This window comes from Gambusia affinis, linkage group LG03 (genome assembly GCF_019740435.1).
Source record: "Gambusia affinis linkage group LG03, SWU_Gaff_1.0, whole genome shotgun sequence".
Classification (NCBI taxonomy): domain Eukaryota; kingdom Metazoa; phylum Chordata; class Actinopteri; order Cyprinodontiformes; family Poeciliidae; genus Gambusia; species Gambusia affinis.
In genome coordinates, this window is record NC_057870.1 from 5,938,045 (window position 1) to 5,962,752 (window position 24,708).

Below are 24,708 nucleotides of genomic sequence, written 5' to 3' on the forward strand. Positions count from 1 at the left end.
AGGAGCAAATGAACTGGCTCCTCGGTGGCAGACTTGGGAGAAAATTAAACAGTTTACACAATTAAAACTAGCAGAAAAACTGCCTTCTAATTCAGAAGCTGGAAGCCCAGATAACTGTGTTCAACTCTCAGATTTAAAATCCAGTCGGATTTGTTCCTTAATTTGCTCAGTGACCAAACTAACTAACTCCTATTAGCAACACGACCAAATAACAATGTATTTCTGTTGTTTAGTTTTGTTTCGCTGCTTTCAAAGATTTGTAGAAGCAAGTAAAAAAAAAAAGAGAGATTTGATGATGTACAAATTATCAGAAGAACAAATCAGGCTATTCCAAGCCAACACCAATTTCAGGTTTACTTAAATATTTTTTGCTTGTTTTTCTTTTTTTTTTTCTAACTTGCCGATTGAGATTTGGACCAATTCTGATTTTATTTTTAATTTTAAGGATAAAAAAAATGTGCTGCAGGTTCACTGACAGAGAAAGACGTTTTGAAAATAATAGAAAAAAAAATTGTGCATCTTCATTTATGTTGCAAAACATATCCTTCTATTTTTTTATTAAACTAAAAAAGGTTTAATAAAATCAAAGAACTTGATGTTGGTCAGTGTATTTATAGCCAGAAAATGAATGTTTTTTGTCTTAATGCATTCACTGGATAAGGAAAAAAATTATACAGTTTCTCAGTACTAAACCTGCCAATCACTGATCAGAGCAAAAAAAAAGAAAAAAAAAGAAAATTGGACGGGTTAGATTATCCAGTTGATGAGTGCAAAAGGTTCACATTATGAAAAGCTCAGGTTTGGGAATGTATGTTTTTTGTTCCTTAATTGGTTGTCTGGTAAATACGTCATTTATTTCTTCGTCATTTATTTTCCACTTTACTATTCAGAAGTTCCAGTATTTGCACAATATTTCATATGTCTGTGATTACATAATTTCTAAAGATAAATCAGGCAGTTCAATCAATCTGGGCTTGAGTAGCTTTTTCAACTAATAGTTTTTTTTAACCTTTACTTGGGTGAACCTTTACCTCATTTTTACCAAGATACTATTAGAACCAAAGCAACATATAAGTACATTTGCCACTTTATCCCCCAAACCATAAGCTTCTCCTGGGAGTGCTGCCAGTCTTTTTGTTTTTTTTCCCAGGCATCAGCCATTTCCAGTCCCTGAAACTGCCTCCAACAATGGCTCCTGTTGTTGTGGCTGCGAGTGGGTCGCCCACAAACCCAAACACAAACACGCAGGCGGCTTGAGAAAAGAGACACAGATACTGCAAACAAACAAACCACCAGCGAGATGTCACTCAAACAGACTCTTAGAGCCTTGCTCGCCAAAAGACGGAGGTGGCCGAGCAAACAGTCCGGCCGACATTTGTCAAGCTCTTTCTGTTGAAATCCCATAACTGCGCGTGTTTTGCTTCCCAGTTCGGCTGAGGAAGACTGGACTTTTTACAAACAGCCGACTGGATCCTTCTCACACGCGTTCTGCAACCGTTTACAGAGGAAAAACACGTCAGCAGAACTACGCGTCGCCCGGTTTACATCCTGGAAAAGGTTCTCCGACTTACAGAGAAGAGTAATGAAGATGCATTATTAAACCCGGGTGCCACAGACCAGGCCGTAATAAATCAGGTTGACTGGTTAATATACAGGAGCCAGCAAGAAGAAGAGTACCAAGGCTCCTGCTGGCCTCCAAACAGATAAGACAGTTTGGGGGTAATCTGACTCTAAGACTGTGGATAAAGGCAGTTTGTCTCTTCTTGGGCTGTCTGTCCACACCTACCAGGTAATTAGGCCTAATTATGAGAGAAAGGTCTGCTTCCCCTTCATGTTATTAAATAAGAGCCAGCCTCGTCCGCCAAGGATCTCTCAACACCATCGAGGGGGATGGCGACCTCCAGATCAAACAGTCACTATCTGTGCCCCCTCATGCCCCCATGACTGCAGCAAAGCCCCCCTCTCCCCATCTTCATCGCAGCGTGTGTCAGGCGTATTCGTTATAATATTCTGCATCAAAGTTTAGAGGTGAAGGAGGGATGCCTGTCCACATTCCTCGCTCTGTACAGAGTATCATGTGATCCCAGCAGCAGCTCCCCACCTGAGTTGCCCTCTTTGTCAAAAATAAGATGTGCCATTCATAAATAAGAGCGAGCAGGAAGGGAGGGGCATGCCGATCACAAGGGTGTATTATAGGAGCTTTGTAATGGGCCCGCTTCACGGGAGCCGATACGGAGGATCCGGAGATGCGAGCTCCGATATCGAACCAGTCGAGCATGAGACGTGAGCCGAACGATGAAAACCCAAAACCGACACCTGGCGAAGAAGTTCCAGTGAGGCGTGGCTCGGCCAACGGTAAAACGTTACGGTCTCAAAACTGCTACGATTTCTCAGACAAAGTAAAGTAATTTCACAGAGACGCCAGAGAAAGCGACTGGATGTTTCGATGTCTGTATGAAGCACAAAGTAGCAGCCGCTCAATTCACCGCTTAACCAATCAAAACACTAATTTCTTGCCCCACTTGGGGCAGTTTTTGTAAGTTAACCTTAAAGCTATTTAAATCTACCACATAATTTGATTCAATTGCATATTATTTTCTGAAGAATTCTTGCAACACATTATTTCCACTTCTTCTGACTGACCCTGGTTGGGTCGGTCAACTTTCAAAAATATGAATAAAACCAAACAATAGTAAGCAACCTTCCATAGGAAGATGTTATTTATTGGAACTAGGGTTAGGCGATATGGAGTTAAAAGTTTTATTACGGGGCTTTGTGGTATTATCATAGCAAAAACAAACCAACTATTTATTACTTGTTACTATGACACACCGGTCAAAGCCTGACAAACACAAATGCTGCTTTTGGAAAACACACCCATGTATAACACGGTTCTTTAGGATGCCAGTCACAAAAATGTATGTAATTTTTAATCACTAAACTGTTCACACTAATTGCATGTAATCATATTTTATTGATTTTTATTGATACTCTCATTGAACAAACAGTGGAGAAAATACTAAAACTAACAATCCCCACTATATTGGTGGTTTTAGGGAATTTTAAATAGCATTAATTGGAACTTATGGTGACGACAATAAATAAAAATTTTTTATAAGAAATACATCATAATAAATGAGAAAAGACGCGATAAATGGCCACTCCTAATTTGAACCAGGAACCCTTTCAATACAGTAGACTGGATCTAGATTACTTTAAATCAGGGATGACCAAAGTTAAATACAACACAGAGTATTTGTTTTTTATAACCAATCTTTTTTATAAGTAGAACCATGTCTATATAGACTTTTACTGAAAAGTTGCTGTATGCAGGTCAGATTTGATGTAATTTATACAACTTGGTGAAATATAGCAAGCATTTTGAAAGAAAGTGACTAAAATCTTTTTCTTATGACAGAATAAATTTGTTCAATCAAGCCCAAAAGAAGAAATTTCTTTTCATTTTAAGTTTTGGATGTACAATTAATTACGTTACATTTCTACAAAAAAAAAACAAACAAAAAAACCCCACAAAATCAAACAAATTTAATTGTTTAATTTTATTTAAATCTTTCCAAATGTTTTTACTTTCTTTCTTACAAGTTCTTTTGACTTGTTGATTTTGGCCCATGTGACAAAATGTTTGGACACCCCCGCTTTAAATCATTGATCAATCTCAATGCGCGCCCTAATCTTTGGCTAACCCATCGTACCTCATCTATTCAGAACCCTTGTCTGTTACTTTCATGCATTTTACTGTCTGAATGTAATGGCAGTTTTACCTCGCGGGCTGGTCAGAAGGTGGTGAACTCACCATTAGTCAGCCCTTCTGTCCTGACCCTCCCCCGTCTAATGCAAGTCCTCCAGAGGAGGAAGCCAATGTCCCAAATAGAGAGCAAGCTCCATTACTGAGGTCCAGTTGGAAAAAAACAGCAAGGGAAGCGGCACGCCCTTTATTGTGTCTTGGTGGGGGTATCAAGACTGGACAAACAGCCCGGTGTCAGATAGAGGCTGAAGTCAGACACAAGTGCACCAACACCCACTGTCAGTCACAGATCCAATGAGCGGGAAGCGGTAGCATTGTTCGCATGAATGGCGTGAATGCTAAGCAGGGGCCACGGCAGATAAGGGCTCAATGCCTTGTGGGTGTCGCGGAGGCAGTCGCAGATGGAGCGGCGTGTCAGGAAGACCTGATTTAGGAGGTTCTGACTGTGGTCAACAGGTACCAGGAGCCTTATCTGTTTGCATTATCAGCCATTTCCTCCGTGAGGTCATCTACCTGGGCACTACAGCACAAAGGGACACAAGAGGGTTGACAGCTCAAGTGTCATCGTACATCACCACGCATTTTTTTTTTTTTGGGTGGGATTGATCTTCTGGATATGGGGTGGATTTGGCTGTGAATACAGCTAACACATGAGAACAAGGAAGGGCTTATTGTGCTGTAATCCCAATAATGCAACTAGAGATTAAGAGCAGGAAAAAAAACAAAACAAAACAAAAAAACAGGAGTTACAGGATGTCAAACATGACACCCCTCACAAGTTCTGCTGCCAGTCATGTTTAGGGAGGTATGAGCAAGTTGGTGCACACCAAACTAAGAACAATTACTTTTTGGCAGAGTTTAACTATTAGTACATAGTGGAGATCTTCCAGAGATCAACCTTGTAATATTTAATACACCTGTCAAAGTAGTGCACTCTCACTACACTCCAGTTGAAACTGGATTAAAAAGCCTTAAAACAACTTCATCTTGTATTGGAGCAGAATAATTTAATGCTGAAAAATGTTGACATATCCTGTTTTTATTCTAAGCATATTAATTCAGTGGTGAACAAGAGTCCATGCCGAGAAATAAGTGTTTTCAATAAAGTCGTCATCAGTGGTACAATTATTGGATCCCTTGCTGTTAATACTTTGTAACAATCCATTTTGGCAACAGGACAGCACTCAGTGAGAGTGTTTTACTGTTTTTGAACAATCCTCCACAGCTCAGGGTCCTCTTTTCTGCTTTCATTTCTTCATCTTATGAGATACTTAATTTATTTATTTATTTTTTTAATCATAAGGTATTTCAAGTACTGTAATTGATTTCATACACTCTAGCATGTTCACGGTGCCTTTGGAAGACCAAACACAGAACAGCATCACAGATCCTCCGCCACACTAAGCAGTTGTCTTTTCCATCAGTCTCCACAACAAAACCTTCAGTTGTGTTTTCTGCCTACAATGTCAAATTTAGTCAAAGTGTTCCAATTAAAGTACTTAAAATGTTCATAAAACTCCACATGTTTACATTTATGATGGTAGGACAGAAATGCCTCACAAGGAGCCAGTTGGCAGATTGATGATCTTTAATGGTTCTGATAGATACCAGGTGCATACGATATGCAACTGACAGTAAGCTTTAGACATACTTTCCCGTTTTACTGTGGTAACATAATTATGAGTCACTGTACCATCATGGAATGATGATGGATTCATGGATTAAAAGATCAGGGACGTCGGTGTCAGGTTTTATTTTTACCACAAGGAAACAGAAAGTCGTTGATTACTAACTAGAAGTTCCTAAATACTCAGATTAATTTTAAAAGTAAAGTATTTTTACAAATGCTCCATTTAAATTTGTTTTGAATGAATCAATAACACAGATTGTAGATGATGACTTTGTTAAAAATAAATATTTCTCAACATTGGAATTTTTCTTTTCTGCAAGAATGTACTCAAATAATGATTTATGTATAGAAAAGCTAATGGAGATCTCGAACACGTCTGTCTCATCCATGAAGCTAAAAAAAAACCACAAAAAAAAACCTTGGGATTTAAAATAAGGATTGTCAAGTAATCGTGGACATTTGTCTGCTTTTAAAGTAGCTCAATACTGTGCATTATTTGTAAAGACCACGTTTAGGTCTGTTGGCCACTGATTGCAGTATGAACGTATGCTAATCTGTTCTTTGAACGGAGCTGGATGCCATCTTCTCTAGTGGTGTCCAATTACATTTTCCAGCCGGAAGATTAACCTAATTTTGAACCTAACCAGCTTACAAATCCACAAAACAATAGTTTCTTAATGGTTAAAAGACTGAGAAGCTGAGCAACAAACTTGCTAACTGCAGCTAAACACGAGCAACAACCCATAGATAGAACTACAAACAGTGCACAGACAGTACAGCTACATGGCGGCAGTTCTCAGCCTGCTTTCACTGTCAGTCTAGAGAGCAAAAAAAAGAAACCCAACCGACTAAATGTTTAGAAAATAAGTACCATGTCTGGAAGACCGCGGTGCTGTCAAGAGTTGCCAGGGAAACTGAATTTCAAGGAGGACCCCTCCCTTTAGAGAGAGCTGCCCATGTAAGTGCCTGATCAGAAACGTCACGCGCTCTCTCTCTCTTTCACAAAAGCAGACAAACACAGGCGCGCGCGTCTCTCTCTTTTTCTCTCTCACTCATCACTCTTACGTGAATAATACTTTGACTTCTATGAACAGTCGCAGATTCTCTGTTAGGTTTAGCTCTATACCTGAAACTATTTTAACGTAACTACCATTATATTGAATCTCTGGTGATGTCCTGCTGAAAGGTGATTCTCTCCTCAGTCTTAAGTCTTTTGCAGCCTCCTCCCCCCAAGTAATATTAATGTTCAATAATGGCCTAGTTAAAGCACTGAGCAAAATTTTATTGAAAAGTCGACCGTGGCAAGACCAGAAAAATTGAGGGTCACAGATGCTCTCAATCCAATGTGACTGAGTTCAAACTATTTTGCTGAGGGAATCTGTCAAAAACACAAGTCTTTATGTGCACATCTGTTAGAGACATTTTCCAAAAGGCTCGAGGCTGGTTCAAACCTTTCAGACGGGTTGTTCCATACTTATCAATTACATTCTGAAATTAGTTTCCATTGAGACATCTGGTCATAGCATTTAGAAGACTTAGGAAAAGGAAAGTAAACAGAAACAAATGTGAAATTTTGTTCATCAGCACTACTGAGATCTAAAGGCTGATGACATTTTGATGGCTGCTGGTCTGGAGAATAAAAGAGAAAGTTGGTTTTAGCTCATTCTGAATGCATCAAAGTAACACGTCACATTTTTCTTTAAGAAGATCTGCTTTCACACCTGCTCTTGTAATATAACAAAATATAGAATTTTGTAATCTTGCAAAAGAAAATTTTAATAAAAAGCTTTTGCAATAAACACAGACTGAGGAATCATCCATTTCAGTCTAATTGTGAAACAGAGACAGAAAGCATTGGGCTCTAATCCACAGAGCACACAGACCTCTTTCATAGCAGTGCTGGGAAAAACCTTTATTTGTCCATTCCTATCATGGAAAAAGCAACTTTCATGCCCGGCTAGGCCCGAGCTGGAAGATTAGCTGAAACTAGAGTGCTTTAAACCTCTTCTGTGGACTTGGATTAGAGTCAGTCAATCTCTCTGAACTCCCCTCTTGCCTCACCTCCCCCGAAAAAATGAAACAATAAAGAGTGCAGGTGGTTGAGCAGGAGAGAGAAAAGCAAGCAGAGTGTTTGAGAGTAAAGAAAATCAGTCAAACTAAACAGCAAAGGCCTAAGAAGCAGAGGACTAAAATGTTTTCACTAGATCAAAAACGTGTACGCGCCCAATGACAAAATGCGGAATGGCCGACTTCAAACCAATTAGTACTAATGGAAGTGCCAGGACAGTAAGCCCTCTGCAGGGGGGTGAGGAAGTGTCTCCTGCTCCGCCCAAACAGACAGCACTGCTGACATCATCATCAATTATTCCTGGCTTCTCACCTTACCCATAAGTTGGATGGGTGCAGAGGGATAATGTCGGGGTGCCCTTGAGACCAGATGCCTTGGTCTCCCTGTGGGTCCAAGGGAGGACCAGGAGAGAAGGACAAGGGTGGTGTGTGTATGTGTAGGGGTGTGTGTGCATATGTGTGCCTTCTACAGTGTCACCCACCCCTGGAATCCCACTCCTGTTGCAACCCGGGGCAGGCAGGTCACTTTACAGCTCATCACCAAATTAGAAAGGCTGCGGGTCAGGCTGGGCAACCGGCAGACCACAGTGGGATTGAAACGGATGAGATCTCTGAGGCTCCAGTCTGTTGGCATTTTGTCCCCAGGCTATTCTCTTATCACAGAGAAGTATAGGTCTCTGGAAAAGCTCACGAATAAACCTTAAAATTCGAACAACAGCAACAAAAAATTAACATCTTGTTTTTTTTTTTTACATTTTTCTGGGATTTTATTGTGTCAATGTGAAGTAGAAGAAAAAGACTACATGAAAGTTATTCTTGAAAGAAAGGCGTCCAAAGTCTTGACTGCCACATAACATGTTGAGGACACAGTAAGCTTAGTTCCCCCCCAAAAAAAACATGTATGGCAGAAAACGAACACTGCAGATTAACATTTCATCCCTACATTAACGCATGCTGGATGATACTGTAGGGATGCACCTCTTCAACAGATTTGGGAATGGACTGGATAGATGGAGCTAAATCACAGACAATTCTGGAAGAAAACAAGTTGCAGGTTAAGTCTGTGTGGTTTAGGTGAGGTGAGTGGTCACAGTCAATTTACTGCGGCAAGAGATTTTGAACACCTGCTTTCTGGCAAGTGTTCAAAGTGGCAGAACACTTCATCTGTCTACCATGTTTAGGTGGTGAAGCCATTGTTCCTTTAAAACTACAAAATATGCTTCCAACCTAATCGTCCAGGGTCTTTGCCATCTTATTGTATAATTTTCCTTGTATCTCTGAATGCTTTTGACAATTTTCTTAGTTGATGTTTCTAAAAGAATTGATGTTACTGTCAACTGTCCAGTTGTTTGAATTGTTATTTATTCAGCACACCTGATGTTGCAGCAGGCATACCTGAGACCACACCTGACAATTACATTCTGTTTTGTATCTAGCTAGCTCCTTGAACATTTTGGATTTTGCCAATAAACTTAAGTTGCTGTGGACACTGTACATTTCTAATTTCATTGTATTCCCGGAGAAATCGTGAAGTCCAGTGAAGTTCATAAAGACCCAAGAACTCACCACTTATTGACAAACGCAGATCCAACAGTACAAATTAAATGGATGTATCAATTTCACCAGTAAGCAGACGCACGTTTATAAAAAACCAGGAACAACAAAGCAATAACCAAGGCTGAAGCGTACCCTTAAACAGAAGTGCTGCTGTCAATGGATAAGGAAGTTTAACACCAACTTGGACTGAAAAGATGTCAACTGAGAAAGAAACGTTTGTTCCAAAATCAACAGACAGGAGCTAACTGGCCTACAGAGTAACTATGGAGTCAAGGTGAGGCCCAGTAGAACCTGACAAGTATGTAGGTGGCAGCATCAGGTTGTGGGTTTAGCTCCCGGTTGCACTGGTCCATAACACACTGCGAATTGAATAATAATTAAAGGAGGGCCACTTTAATGGACCCCTTTGGTAAAAACTAACCTGTAACGCCACCAAACAAGTAAGCAATGGTCTAAAGTAGACCCAGTACTTCATATTTTATTGCCTGTCAGAGTGATTTCATAGATGTACCACAACAGTACAAACCTTTATCACATTACACCAAAAACACACCGAGGTATTTTTCTTAACGCTAAAATCAGTCAAGACTAGAACGTTGTAAGCACATGAATGAGTATCCATTAAGTTGTCTCTGAAGAGGAAGAAGATACGGTGCCTAGAAGTACGTGCCGGTATCATCACATGTGACAGCGAGGCCTTGCTGGCTCATGTTTTTCTTGGGCATCTCTGCAGGTGAGAACAGAGAGAAGTCAGGGAGGGCGAGGAGTGACCGTCCTGGTTATCACTTTGAGGAGTGGAGCGAAATGCAGTTTTAATGCCACTATCAGCAACACCGAACCGTCCTCCCTGTGTGCAGTGAAAGCAGGGAGGCAACCCGTGTCTGGCTTAATGTTCTCATCAGTTCTTTTTGAAACTCCCCATTTTTAAAGACAGAGCCGTTTCTCAAGGTCCTGTCCACAAAAAAGAGGAGCACAAGCAGAAATATCATCCCAAACCTTTCTGTTAAGCAGCAGAAACAGTGCTTGTGAATGCATTCCATATATATTCAAGATTTAATTGTCTTTATATTGTAGTGTTTAAGGGGTAACAGTAATGGACAGAGATGGAACTAAATACAATGCAATCCTCAAAGATCTCTATGCGATCTGACTTGAAAAGGTTATTTGCCCCCTTACACATTTCTTCTGTTTTGGTCTTTTTGTCAGCCTTAAACATTTTGGATCATCAAACGAGTTTCATTATTGGAAAATGTACATTTTTGGAGTAATTTTGGTGGTTCAGACACCTGCCACATCTTTCTCCACTGTTCCTGTTTTTAGCCCTGTTGCTCTTTCCAGATTGGTAGATATCAGTGATTTGCTTTTTTTCTTACCAATTTTAAAAAATAATTTTAGATCAGCTAACAGTAAACGTATGTATCGTCACAGCATTAAGTTTTTGGAAATATCGTATCCTAAGGTATTTATCTAAATAATGGATGTTTTTAAATGCTGACATTTTCTCAGTAATTTCTTCTTCTTCCTCCTCTTATTATTATTTTTATGCATTTTTATTCCAAAACCTATTGCATTAAAATTGATACTCTTAAGCAGTATTTTTCGGATGAACGTTTTTGCTGATATGTCCTATGTACATTGATGTATAGTAGAATACGGCAAAATGAAACGTCATCAGTGAACATTGGCTGGACGTTGGCGGACAACGTCTGTTAGAAAGTTAAAGGTGTTTTATTTTGATGTTCAGCGAACGTTCAAGGTGACAAGTGTGGACACAAGTCAATGCTGCACATGAGAGTTTGAAATCTAAATGGTCCAGAGGGAAAGTCATTCTCTCCAGCTTGACCACACATGGTACAGTGAGTCTCACGCAAATACAGACAAGTGTCTCTCTTCAGATAAGCGCCAAAAAAATAAACCCAGTCAGCCATAACTACGTGCTTCTGGAGCACAGCTTGCACAGCACATCCACAATTGAGTTCAGTGTTTATGTGAGAGTCTGATTCAATCACAAGCCACCCGCCGCTTTCATTAGCTAAACAGGGAAGACAGAATCTGTGCAGTCTGTCTCCGCTACTCGCTACGCTGGCTGCGGCGTGGACATGACAATCCACGGGAGTTGTGATTTGTGCACAGCTCAGGTAGAAACAGTTTCTCCCATCTGCAGCCAGATGTGCTGGCTGCAATTTGGAGAAGCAGTCATGGCAGTGGAAGGCACTTTGATTTATGTGACGTGACTCAGACTGATAACACCAGAGCCCTGAAGCGGACCCTGTCGGAGGGAAGCTGTCAGCTCGGTGCTGATGATTTCTCGGCTTTGCTGATGTTCGGCAAAGTCTGTCGGAAGCAAAAAGCAGTTTGTTAGGCAGCAGCTTGTAAAACGGATTAGCTCCTAAATTGTGCCAACTTCAGATCAGAGTGGAAATATGTCCTCTCTGGGCTGCTTAGGCTAATGTAGCACTGGGTTTTTAAGATTTAGCTTCAAGATGTATTATCAATACAGTTTCGGAAATGTTCACTTTATATGTTTTTAGTTTAGAATAATTCGATAACAGTAAATTATATTAAATAAAAAGGGGTCTACCAAAGTCAGCAGTATTCATTGTCCTGCATAAGTGTTCATATCTATTGAATTTATGTGATACCACCTTTTGCTGCCATTAGCTACAGGAAAATGGCAGCAAAACCAGATTCGGTACAATTTGACTCTACCTGCTTCGGTCACTCGGGATTTGAAAATTTCCCAATCTCACTGAAGTACAGTCAATTTAGATTAAGAGCATCTGGGAACATGAAAGTTTCACTGTTGGTGCTGATTTATTAATCATACTTACATTTCTGTTTAGTGCTCTTCTTGCTTCCAAGCATCTTCAGATCCTCATTGTGGACGTTGATGATGTGGGTACCAAGGATTTTTGGTAGTGGTCAGTCCTGCGATGATTTTGATTGAGGGGCGTTGCTATCTGTTGACTGTCATGAGATGCTAAGAGCTCAATTTTCAGGCAGCAGACAATTTTCCACTGTAGCATGTCCTGGATGACATTAGCTGTTGGCAAGCACCACTAATCCACCTCCTTTCCGTTTGTCAATGACATTGTTCTTTAGTTTTGATGGTCTGACTGAAGCCCAACCGGACCAGCTTGTCCACTTGGGGCCCTATTGCTCATTTCAGGGCTGGTTCAGTAGTCAACAACAAATCAATTTGGTAATTAAATTGACATGACGACTGATGTAGGGAAGGAAACTGTATCCGATGCAGCAGACAGTGACTAAGAGGTTGTTTGAGTCCAAATAAAGAGAACAAGACGTGACGCGTCCTGTTTGGATCCAGACATTAAGAGAATGCGAAAGTGATTTGTTTGTGCATGCAAACAGCCCAGGTTTAAACTGACACAATTTGGCACACGAACTCGCACGCACACACACACACACACACACACACACACACACACACACACACACACAAATAGGGCTCCTTTGTTGTGTGCCGTCACCAAACACGAGCTCAGTAAATCTTTGTGCTGCTTCCAGAGGTAATAAGACGGCTTCCTGTGTGGCAGAAGACCTGACTAAATTTAGGAGCTGAGGTTACTGATTGGAATTATTCTCTAGGATATTACCTTTTTGGGATTACAGGAACATAAAGCAAACATCTCACTTGCCTACAGATTACCTCCTTCTATGTAAGACCATTTGCTTCTACAGTAAATCTCCTTTCCAAACAACTTCATTCCAGGCCAAGCCATATGTATTGAATTTAGGCCATTCCTGAGGGTATCCTGTTCTTATCAGGGGTCAGATAAGCTCATTTCACAGGCCCTCACCTCTGCTGGAATACCAAAAAATAAAAAAAATTAAAAATCACCCTCACCTTGACAGAAGCTGGCCTCATCCTTTATCACTCTACCTTTTCATCCAAATACGTCAATAGAGGAAGCGAACAGTCAATGGGAGTTTTGCAGAAGCTCCATTTGTTGCAAAAAGAGACCTGCTGATGTCAGAGCGAGGGAAAGAAATGAGACAGCCTTGACATTCCCGATTGGGAGTATTGCAGCATGCAGATTGTGTTGGCACAGCAGACAGGAGGAAAATGCCCTCAATAGTGTGTGAAACTGTATTCTGAACCTCAGGAACAACCTTTGTTTTGTTTTAGAAAAGGGGCAGAATGGGTGCTGTGGCGGCGCAGAGGTTAAGCAAGGCCTTGGTCCTGGACGCAGCCGTCGCAGGTTCGATTCCCGGCTTGATGACCTTTGCTGCATGTCTTCCCCATTCTCTCAATACTCACTTTTCTGTCAATTCACTATCAAAAATATACCTAGAGCAGGGGTGGGCACTCCTGGTCCTCGAGGGCCGGTGTCCTGTAACTTTTAGATGCATCTCTACTTCAACACACCTGAGTCAAATAATGAGGTCATTAGCAGGACTCTGGAGAACCTGACTGCACTTGGGAGGTGATTCCGCTGTTGGAGTCAGCTGTGTTGGACCAGGGAGACGTCTAAGAATTGTAGGACACCGGCCCTCGAGGACCAGGAGTGCCCACCCCTGACCTAGAGTGTTGCTTTGATTTTTTTCCTCATGCATGTTTAAGAAATCCTTGAATCTCCCGTGGCAACCATTCAGCTGTGCAAAATGCTTGGTTGGCCTATGACGGCCTTTGAGATGGTTTCCAAGCACTCAAGCTCCCCCACTCAGCTCCTTCAGACTAGCCAGCAGCAATTAGCAAACACCTGATGAAACTGCCTCTGCTGAGCTCATTACAGGAGCTACTTCTCAGTGAAATGCTGATAAAAAAAAAAAAAACTTCGTTAAAGGGTTATAGAGGAGCCATGTTGTAATGACTTCCTGGAGGTGAAGTTTCAGAAATAGCAGGAGTTTTTGAAGAGACACAGGCCCAACTTCAAGTCATATTTAACATGGACAGCATTTTTATAACAACTGAAGGCAGCATAGTTACTTGACTGTGCTATAAAATTATACAAAGTGCTCTCCTTTAAACTCCTGCTTTGATGGATCGCTGTCAAGAGTCCTGATGAGATTCCAAACACTTTAATCAAAGAGGCCTCTTTGCACACTACTTGACTGAAATCTGTAGGTAAATCCAATCGAGCACCTTCGTCTTAGACACGAAGTTCCCAGAAGATCCTGTTTGCCGGTCCTGCACTCCATCCACGCCCTGCAGGCAGCTCAGGATGACGGCTCCCGAGCCAGATACCGCCAGGGCAACGACAGCGGCCACAACCCCGCCATATTCGTCTCTCAACCAGTAATCCTTGCTCTGGTTTATCCTCTACCTCACGTTGAACACATGTTTACACAAGGTTTGGATCAGTTTCTCCACATCCCAATGCCTCAGCTGTGACTGCGGCGCATTGCGACAAGCAAGTGTGTTTTAACATGTTACCTGAGTTTTGCTTTTCTCCCCCCAAGCAGGTCTGCTGGAGCTCAAGAGCTAAAGTGACAAAGACCCCGTGAGTATCTGACTCACAGACAACTGTCAGCGTTCAATGGGCTGGATTAAGACGGGGCGTAGAGCAGAGCGCACCCTGACATGTTGACACGTTCTGCTAAGTGCATTTCAAGGTAGATTTAACCCGTTTTCTCCATTGTGGAGCAACACAGGACACACAATTTGCCAAACGGGGGGGCCGAGCATTCTTGAGAGAGCGGCTGAACTTTCCTCCCGCCGTCTTTCTCGAGCAGGAACGACAGCGGCTCGGTGCGCAGGATGAGTGAGGCTGCCGTGGATCTCGAGGAGGTTCAGGGGATTCAGAGAGCTCTCTCCTTAACCAAACAAACACGCTGGAATTTTTGCTATTGTTGGTGCCCGGAGCTGAGTGACGGGGCCGCATGGCAGGGCCGGCTGTCAGCGGAGACAACCCGGGGGTCAAAGAGTGACCGTCGACTCTGATGGCGGTTGCCATCAAAACGTCTCAGATGAACCGGCGCATCAGCTGGGGTGGAAATGTGCAGCATGATGTCTGCTGTCACACACTATGCAACACAATATATACATTCTTATCATTTAGACGGGGGTGTTTTTGTCCACAGCTGTGAAACTTTTCTCTTTTTTACTCAATAAAAAACATTTTCTTGATCAAATATAGCAGAGTAATGTATTTCAGGGAACTGCTCTGGGTTCAGATGGCTAACACATTTAGCATTTAGCCACCCGTATAATAGTATCTTACATAACAAAACGTAGCATCGTATTAAGAGTCATTATGATTTGAGTCATTTTGGCCCAGAGTGTAAATTCAGGTTTTTCTTTTACTCCTTCCTCATCTGAAAGACTAAATTTAGCAAAACATACAAAAAATACACTGCACAAGTTTCTGAAATAATTGATTATCAATTCACCTATTTGACAATTGGAATTGAAGCTTCACCATTTTTACTCATGTACTTTCACTATATACATATAAACTAAATACCAGTGTAGCTTAGGGGTTGAACGACTACATATTTTTTAAGGTCGACTACATCATGATAATAGTCGAGTCGATGTCGACTAGTCGCGGTGACGTCATAGTGACGTAAGCGCAAAAACCCTTCACAACTACTTGGAGGCTTTATTAGCTATTTTCACGGCAAATATTAAATCCCCCCCCAATAAACTATTATGGAGAATTAAAAGAGCAATAAACAGATCATTCTTCGTGAGCAGCGGGGAAAAGTTTGTTGCACAAAGTCGGGTCTGACTTTTTTTTTCTAAACACCGGCTGATGCTGATGATCTCTGGATAGTTACTATAGGAGTCAAATTATCACACTGACTACATGGTGCTTTTGGAACATCACAAGCCAAACTTGTTATGAACGGATCCCGTTTGGTTACAGCTGAATTCAACGAAACCACCTGCTTCTCCTCCGCCCGATGCGCGGCAGGAAGCTCTGCTGACTCAGCAGATTGAACGATTTAAGATATTTTCTAGTCAACGTCAACATGATAAAAGTCGAGTCGATGTCGAGTTGACTAGTCGTTGTGACGTCATAGCAACGCAAGACGCAAACTTTGGAGTAACGTACAGGCTTTATTACCCGTTTTCACGGAAAAATATGGCATTTACACAGAACAGCAACAAGTGAAACAACAAAACATCGGGATAGTTTATGATAAATAATAAGTTGCTGGGAAACCAACATTCAAAAGGAAACGCACATCTTTTAGATGGCATTACCACAGATCTTTATTTAATCAGCAACATAACATCATAATGTATTAGTTAGATCGTGACAAAGACACTCGCGAGCCGGCTAAGTGACATCCTTAGCGGGAAGGGGGCGAGTTTTAGACGGCTCGTGTTTTGTAGTTGACTGCAGCTGCAACTCCATTTCCTTTTAAAAACACTGTAAAACCACAAATATGCATCCATCTACATATCATTTAAACTAATGTATTAACTTATTTTTCTTGTGTCTTGTAACGTATACCGTGCTGTCAGATCAGCACAGGCTGTCACCACCGGCAATCACATGACTGCGACTGGTCGACATGAAATGTAAAACTCATGAGACGCCCCAGAGTCGACTAGTCGACTAATTGGTTCAACCCCTATATATATATATATATATATATATATATATATATATATATATATATATATATATATATATATATATATATATATATATATATATATAATGTCATCTAGTGGTAAAAGTAAAACAAAGTATGCTCTGGACTTAAGACAGAATACACAAAGACATATTCCTGACATGCCTTGATTAAACTAATTTATCTTTGGTGTAATTCCAGTACCTAAAATTTAACTTTATACCAGGTGAGTCTCTCACCTGAGAATGGGCTGATTCTGTATCTTCAAATAATTGGAGAAGATTCATAAATCTGAAACAGGAACAAGTCTAAAAAACTGTCTGTGTGCTACACAAGAGAGAGATTCCTTTGATACATCAAAGAGTGATGTCATCACTGCTGATGTCATTGTTACCAATGGAACTGAACATTCTAATGATGCGTTCACATCAAACTTGTTTTGAGCGTCAGAAAAGTCTGGTTTACATTCAAAGTCTATGTGGAATGTTGGACGCCATAGACTCGCTTGACGTGTCAAACGGCCGCTAGACGCTCCAAACGCGCCACATCGGCCTTCGACTTTGAATGTAAACCAGATGCGCCTGATCCTCAAAACGTGTTTGGTGTGAACGCACCACTATATGTCCAATGTTTTATTATGTCCATCATATTAGGACCAAATCCTAATCCTAATATGATGGACTCATTGCTTTGAGTCAAGGGTAACATTTAGAGGTAGGATTTGTTTAGTTAACATTAGGGTTAGGAATAGGCTAGAATAGGATTATGGTTAGGAAAATGTCTGGGTTAAGCAAAATCCCCGCTACTAAATTGAAGGGAAATGAATGCAAAGTTCTAATATGGATCGAAATCTATACAAATCTGTATAGCATTTTGTTTTCTAAATCATTCTATAAATAATGATGATATAATGTTAGGTTGTATTTCTGCCAATTGCATAACTGCAGTACACTAGTAGTCTAATGCAGTGTTTCCCAACCCTGGTCCTCAAGGCACACTGTCCTACATGTTTTAGAGGTTTCCCCACTTTAATGTGCCTGATTCAACCTGTTAATCAGTCATCAATTGAAATCAGCTGCACTGAAGCAAGGAAATACCTAAAACATGCAGGGTAGAGTGCCTTGAGGACCAGGGTTGGGAAACACTGGTCTAATGTGCTGAGACACATTCAACACATTAGAAACCAATCAGAACTAAAAGTTTGCCTTTTGGTTCTGATTGGTTTCTAATCAGAATGTGTCTCAGCACATTCAATGCATTAGAAACCAATCAGAACCAAAAGATTCTGCTGCTCTGGACAGCAGCAGAATCTGAGTAATTTTCACAGATTCTCTGTCCCATTCACACCTTAGGGCAATTTAGAGAGATCAATTAATTTTATAGATTTTTTACCTGCTGCAGTTTTTATATATAGGAAAGTTTTAATTGTTTATTTTGGTGTTTTTAACTCTGAAATTGATCTTGTGTTGTCTCCATTGAGTTTTGAGTTAGGAATATTATTTGTTATTTGTATCTGTTTTGATTTCCTAAATTTGTGTAAAGCATTGAATTGAATTTTTGAATAGAATTTTTATAATAATATATAATAATAATTATTATATATATATATATATATATATATATATATATATATATATATATATATATTATGCCCAGTGTTGGCAAAACCTGATAGTTACCTAGGTTAGTACCACCTGGGATATATATAATAATAATAATAAGTGTCTAATGCCCTGTGTTGGCAAAACCTGATAGTTAGCTAGGTTAGTACCACCTGGGTGTGGGTTGGCGTAAAGGCCGAGCCTGGCCTAGATTGGCCTTCAGGCCAAGGCCAACATTTGAGGTCCATGCAACTAGTAGAGGTTTTTCTTCAGACCTCCTGCTTGATTTGAGGACCTCACTGGTTGATAGAAGGTAAGCTTTTCTTCAGACCTCCCTGCTTGATTTGAGGTCTGCCTTTCCTCGCGCCACACTGGTTGATTGAAGGTAAGTCTTTCATTAGACCTCCCTGCTTGATTTGAGGTCTGCCTTTCCTTGCACCACACTGGTTGATTGAAGGTAAGTCTTTCTTCAGACCTCCCTGCTTGATTGGAGGTCTGTCTTTTTTTGGTCTCCTGTGTTTGCAGGGAGTCTTCTGTTCGCAGGAGGACCTCTGGTTGGGTGGAGACTCTCAGATGGTTGTTTTCTTCAGAAAGTTTCAATTTCATCTTCAGGTCTGCAACCTGACCCTGCAAAGATTTCACTATTTCCTCCTGATCTTTGAATTTGGCAGCTTGCTCAGCGTGACTTTTGAGCTGGTCCTCATATTTAAGTCGCACTTTGTATCCTTCAATCATCACTTCTATCAGACCTTTATGGCGGGAGGCATATTTTTCAGCCTCCATCTTGAAGTATTCCAGCTGTTCAAGAATACTCTTGCCGTCTGTTACTTTGGAAGAAGAAGAAACCTTTAATCTATCTTCACATTTAACTCGCAGGTGACGTTCTTTTTCCAACATTTTTTCCAGTTTTTTAATCTCCTCCTGCTGTGATTTCACTTCAGCCTGACATGCCATCCTTTGGTCTCTTTCCTCATGCAGTTCTTTTGTAAGATTATCTACCTGCTTTGTGAGTTTGATAATGTGTTGGTTAGTCTCTTCCACGTCTTTTACTAAGGGGTTGCTCTCGAAGCCAGCAGAGGGAGTTGTTTTCTGCTCGACTTCCAATAATCCTGGGTGCTCAAAGTCGCCGGAAGGACTTGGTTCCTCCTCGATCTCTGCTGATTCATCTTCCGGCTCACTGTCATCTTCAAAGACAATGACTTCGTCGTAGTCAACTTGGATGTTGAGCTCCATCATTTTGACCCATGAAAGCTCAGCTGGGAAAGCTTCATGTTTACAAGTAGTCTGTGTTTGCTTCATGTCTGTATTCTTGTAAATACTTGCTTCTTTGAAAGGCTTGTAATATCTCGTTTCGATGAATTTCGAACGTGCTCTGATGAGTGATCTGTTGCAATAGAACTGTGGAACAGGTCTGAGAAAACGCTGTCTGTGAGCTACATTCAAGAGAGAGATTCCTTTGTGGTATCATAGAGTGATGACATCATTGCTGATGTCATCGATACCATTGGAACTGAACATTCTATTGTAGCCAGACATAAAAAAATATTTTGCTAGACAATATCAAACAATGAGAAGTTTTAATTTTTAAACATTATGAAGCCAAAAAAACCTCAGAAATATACAGGGCCAAGCTCGAGAATCAACTCAAACCCAGTTTCACACAAATACAAGGAAGCTAGCATAAATGTTTGGCTGTTCAAGGGGATGGTTCAAGGTCGCTATCAAGCTAATTTTCTTGTCTCTTCTACTGTAGCTCTTTTTTAGTTACAGATAAATTGTGTTGATAGAGGAAAAATATATAAAAATGCATAAATCTCATGATTAATTTCATTATGTAGTAGAGTTGGAAAATATAATATAATCGATTTACACTTGTGGTTGCCATCCCTATTTAGCCTGGATAAAATTAACTATTACTGTGTGAACAGCACCCTGGTTGCCCTCATGTGTCAGATACCCAAACATATAACAAGATTTACAAATTAAAACTTCTAAAAAAAAAAAAAAAAAAATCTGTGATCAGTTCAGAATATCTTGCTGTATTTTTAACTAATCTTAAAGGTTTCATACATTTCATGTGTTCTACAGATTGGTTTTACCTGCTCAGGTATTTTCTGTAACCTGCAGAAGTACGAAATAGTGAAGAATCACAATGACTGATTAGGTGTAAATATTTGGAGCAAATGGTTATAAAAATGTCTCTTTAGCTTTGAATGAAATCTGTGATTCAAGGAAATGAGAATTCCTGGCTTACTCTGAAGGACGAAACTTAAAAAAAAAAAAAAAGATAAAAGTCTGGGCATTAAAAACTAAATGCCTGCTTCTGAATAGAAGTGACACCCACACAGTTCCCCCTTTTTGGACGAAGCAAGATTAGCAGTTAATGCTAACCTAAGCTTTACAAATAAATGGCATGCAAGCATCTTTCTCGATATTTGATGGGTATTTTTAAAGTGCCTTTCACTTTGTATTTCCTTTACAAATGGTTTGGTTTTATTTTTATCATATACTCATGTAGGAATAGCAGCACCTTCAGACTTTGAATCACTTTCTATCTTATATACACGGTTATCTGAGTGTGTTATCATTTTACATATCAATAACAGATCACAAAGCTTTATTGTAAAATTACATCTCTCTGTTTATTTACAGTCAGTTTGTGGCCAGGTGACATCAGGCCTGCACTCCCCAGGTTCTGGTTTTGAGTGCAGGTCATCATTAGCTGGCCGACCTGAAAGTTGAGCCCTGACCCCCACTCGCACAGCTGAAGATTTGAGGGCAAGTATTTGACCTCAATATCAATACCAAACAGTCACATATCTCAGTAAAGTTAAGAGAAATAAGTCTTTATGTGTGCGTTAACGTCTGGATGGAGCAGCAAACAGGAGAGAAGACGGGACCTGGTTAAAGGGGAAGTGACGGGTAAAAAACAAACAGATATTACAGTTTGGCTGATAGTCTCAATGACTTCCTTTGCGCTGCCTCGGGCCCACCTTGGCGGCCCCCTGAAGTGGCTCGTTAAGCACAGGAACATAGACTGAGTAACCCAGGGCACAACTCAGTATTGTGTTGGTTGGTTTGGTCTGCTCCCTGGCCCATGCTGTCCCCCCCCTCTGTTCATCTCCTCCCCTCCATCCAGGCCCCTGCTGTGCTCTGCTACACCACATGAGCCCTCTGTGCTCCAAGTGATAGAGTCAAGCTGTTCCTGCTGAGCGGAGGTCAGGGTCCTTCAGTCAGCACCTCGGCCCTGAACAGAGCACACAGGAATCCCCCCTCTTTCCCTCCCAACCGGGGCTGGTACTCAGCTCTCTCTCTCAAACAAACCTGGTAGCTTTCCTGCTCTCATTTTTTCCTCTCCCCCCCCATATCTCCTGACGGTCTGTCACTCCCTTCATCGGAATCATTAATCAGACGGGGCAGATTAAACTTCAAATAAAAACAAACTCCGACGTACTCGCCGGTTCTTCGAGTTCTGGCCCGTCCTCTTCTCCCCGTCGACTTTAACGAAGCCAAGATGTCCGACGCAGACGGCAGGTTGAACGGTCTTGGGCGGACGCGGGGCTCCGTTAATGCTTTATTGATATAAACAAGTCGCCTTATCTTCAGGGGTGATGACTCTCGAGGGCCAACCTGCCATCCGTGTAAATATACAACCGATAACCCTTATCAGCTTGGCACCAATAAAGTCAGACTTCTGGAGGCACGCATCTCTAATGGGGATTAAAGGGATTAAATGTGCAACCTGAATGCACTCGGGTTCATGTTTTATACAGTGACTGCTTCATCCCGTCTTCCACTGTCGGCTCAGAATGCATTACAGAAACAGGAGGGCAACAGCGCCGCCTGTGGGTGAGTTTGGGTAGAGCAGCTGCAGTAAAATGAAATGGACCTGTGTAAGTCTTGGATTTTGCATTCGTGCGGCTATTTGACAGAACATATTAGTATACTTGTCCCTGCTTGTGGATGGAGGACTTTACCCTGGACTGAGGGTTAAACTCCTCAGTCCAGGCCTCTGCAGGCTGACTGACAGCAGCCCTGCTGACTATTTGTGTCCATGGGAAATGGAGCGGTGTCGCTGTGGCGACGGCCCTGGGGCCATCCATCAGTGTCACGCTTTGGGGGCTGGGGGGCCGTATGGTATGTGTCACCTCGAAGACTAATGGACAGGAAATACAGCCGGAGAAACAACAATATTTGCAGAATGTATATTCAGAAGAAAATTCAGACCCGCTCCTTGTGAATTCTCGGCAAAAATCCTAAATGTGCGTTTCCCTCCTGATTGATGAGCCAGGCTATTTAAAAGCAGCTCATTCCACACCAGAGCCCTCTCGCCCTCTCTCTCTTTCTCATTACCTTATGTTCTTCCAAGGCACACATCTGTGTGTAGGGCTTAATAACAGACCTGGTTAACAAATGGCATTAGCGGACAATGATAATCCGAATCGGTGGTTTGTGACCAGACCTTCCAGTGGAGGAGCTGCAGTAACCAGCCCCTATAAGAGGCCCCCTTTCAAGTCCCCACTACAGGGGCCCTGTGTGCTCGCTGCGTTCAGAAACCGAGGGGCCTAACCTCAGCAGCCGGTGACCGTTGGGTCCAAACCAGAGCGCTTTGTGATGTGGGTCTTGACCACCTCCTCAGCGCAGGTGGGGTGGATTCCTACGGTCTGCAGCAGGTGACGATACGTGGCTCCACACCTAAGAGGCGGCACACGAATACAGTTATTAATGCCAGATTTTATTCAGAAATAAAAGCTGATGAAATCCAACAGATCTGTCTGAAATGCAGCGAAAGGAGCCGGATTCTACTAATAATAGGTTTGATTATTCAGACATTTCTATACATTACATATATTAGTATTAACACCCCAAATTCAAACTTGGTCAAAGTTTGAAAAAGATAAAAATAAAACCTCATCAGAACAAAAGAAAAAAATGAATAATTCTCTTTTATATTATTAGGAAATATGGCAGTTTGGGAATATTAAATATTTTCACAAAACAAATGCAGAACCAAATAACTGCCTAACCATCATGATTCTCACATAATGATTTATAAAATGTTTATAATCTCAGAATGTGTTTTATCAGATTATGTTTTTTTTTTTATTACCAAATAACAGAAAATACATATACTTCTAAGAAGTTTTATTAAAGCATTTTACATTTATAGAATTCTCAAAGTGCTATAAATAATAAAATAGTTAATAAAAATATATACAAAGGCAATAATAAAAGCTCCTTAGTAATAAAAACAAAGGACCTTTAAATACAGCATAAACATTAACATTTAAAACAAGTCATCACTTAGAAGGATGTCAAATTATTTATTACCATGGTAATAAAATAATCATTTTTCATTACAAAGATTTAGATTTAGTCCATAGCTTATCAAAGCTCTTGAATTTAACAATTTCTTTCACCAATTTTTGTTATAATATTTAAGTTATTCCCCAAAGCAAAAAAAAAAAACCATGTCCTTTGCCAACAAAACAACTTGTAATTAACTCAATCATTCAAATTCAAAAGTGAGTATATACATTTAAAAGTTCAGGTCCCAACAGTGAGCCTTGTGGGACTCCAACACCACTTTGTTAAACTGTATGAAACCTTTTTCTGTCTGCAAAACAACTGTTCATTCACCTCGAAACAATACCTCTCATTCCAAAAACCAGCATTTGATTTTATTTTTGATTTCTATAGTGAACATGAAACACAAATGTAACCCAGGATTATTCTGAACTTACTGCAAACTCATAGAGAATCCCTGTATGACCTCCCCAGCATTTGGACCAGTGAAATGCAGACCCAGAATCTTCTGGTCGCCTCCCCTCTCACATATAACCTGAAGATAAAAAGAAAAACAGGAGGATTAGCACAATGCTAGCTAAAGCAGACGCAGTTACTACAAAGAATAATTACAAGCTTCCACAGACCCAAGATGTCCAAGTTTGTTGGTCGGTTTCCCAATGTTTTGAATAAATAAACTAACGTGTTGACACATGCGATCAATCTGAAAATTTTAATGCATTAAAATTACATAATATAGATTAATCACACTACTATTTTGACTTAAAAGCCTCTCTCTCCCATGGAGGGTTACCTAGTTCACAGCAGTGCATTACAGACTCGACACAAAGGCAGCGACAAACGACAGCAAGAGGCAAAAGTTTTCCCAGACAGCAACAAAAGTTGAGAATTTTTAAACTTTCTTGTGTTGCGCCACCAGCCGCGCATGCACGTCTATGTGTACGAACTCGAAAATCCACATCCACGAATTACAGCGGTCGGTTGGCTGGATAAAGGCAAGCGGCTGTCGCCTCATCGCACCAGTTCCACGGGAAATCTATAAGAAGAACCTTTCCAAAACAAAACAAAATGGCTTCCTTTAAACCTTCCCGAATATAAATACAGGGAAAATTGAGAATCTTCAGACATGTTTGGTTTGAGATAATCAAACAATTTTTGAAAATGTGCATAAAGCGACAGCTTTACATATAGGCTTTATGGGCAGTTGCCCAGGGTGGCATCGGAAAGGT

At 40.8% G+C, this 24,708-nt stretch overlaps 2 protein-coding genes across 2 annotated transcripts in view; both read right to left on the reverse strand.

Moving 5' to 3' along the window:
* Nucleotides 1-6,351, reverse strand: part of gnb1l (guanine nucleotide binding protein (G protein), beta polypeptide 1-like) — a 37,477-nt gene extending 31,126 nt beyond the window's left edge. The window contains exon 1 of the mRNA XM_044110934.1: nucleotides 6,268-6,351. The gene's annotated coding sequence lies outside the window, so the exon portion shown is untranslated. The remainder of the gene's footprint in view (nucleotides 1-6,267) is intronic.
* A 13,381-nt stretch (nucleotides 6,352-19,732) lies between these two features.
* txnrd2.2 (thioredoxin reductase 2, tandem duplicate 2) overlaps nucleotides 19,733-24,708 on the reverse strand; it is a 29,549-nt gene continuing 24,573 nt past the window's right edge. Inside the window, exons 16-17 of the mRNA XM_044111822.1 lie at nucleotides 23,917-24,014; nucleotides 19,733-22,867 (exon numbers count right to left, since the gene is read on the reverse strand). Coding sequence (XP_043967757.1) covers nucleotides 22,744-22,867; nucleotides 23,917-24,014 — 222 coding nt within the window. The 3' untranslated portion in view covers nucleotides 19,733-22,743. The remainder of the gene's footprint in view (nucleotides 22,868-23,916; nucleotides 24,015-24,708) is intronic.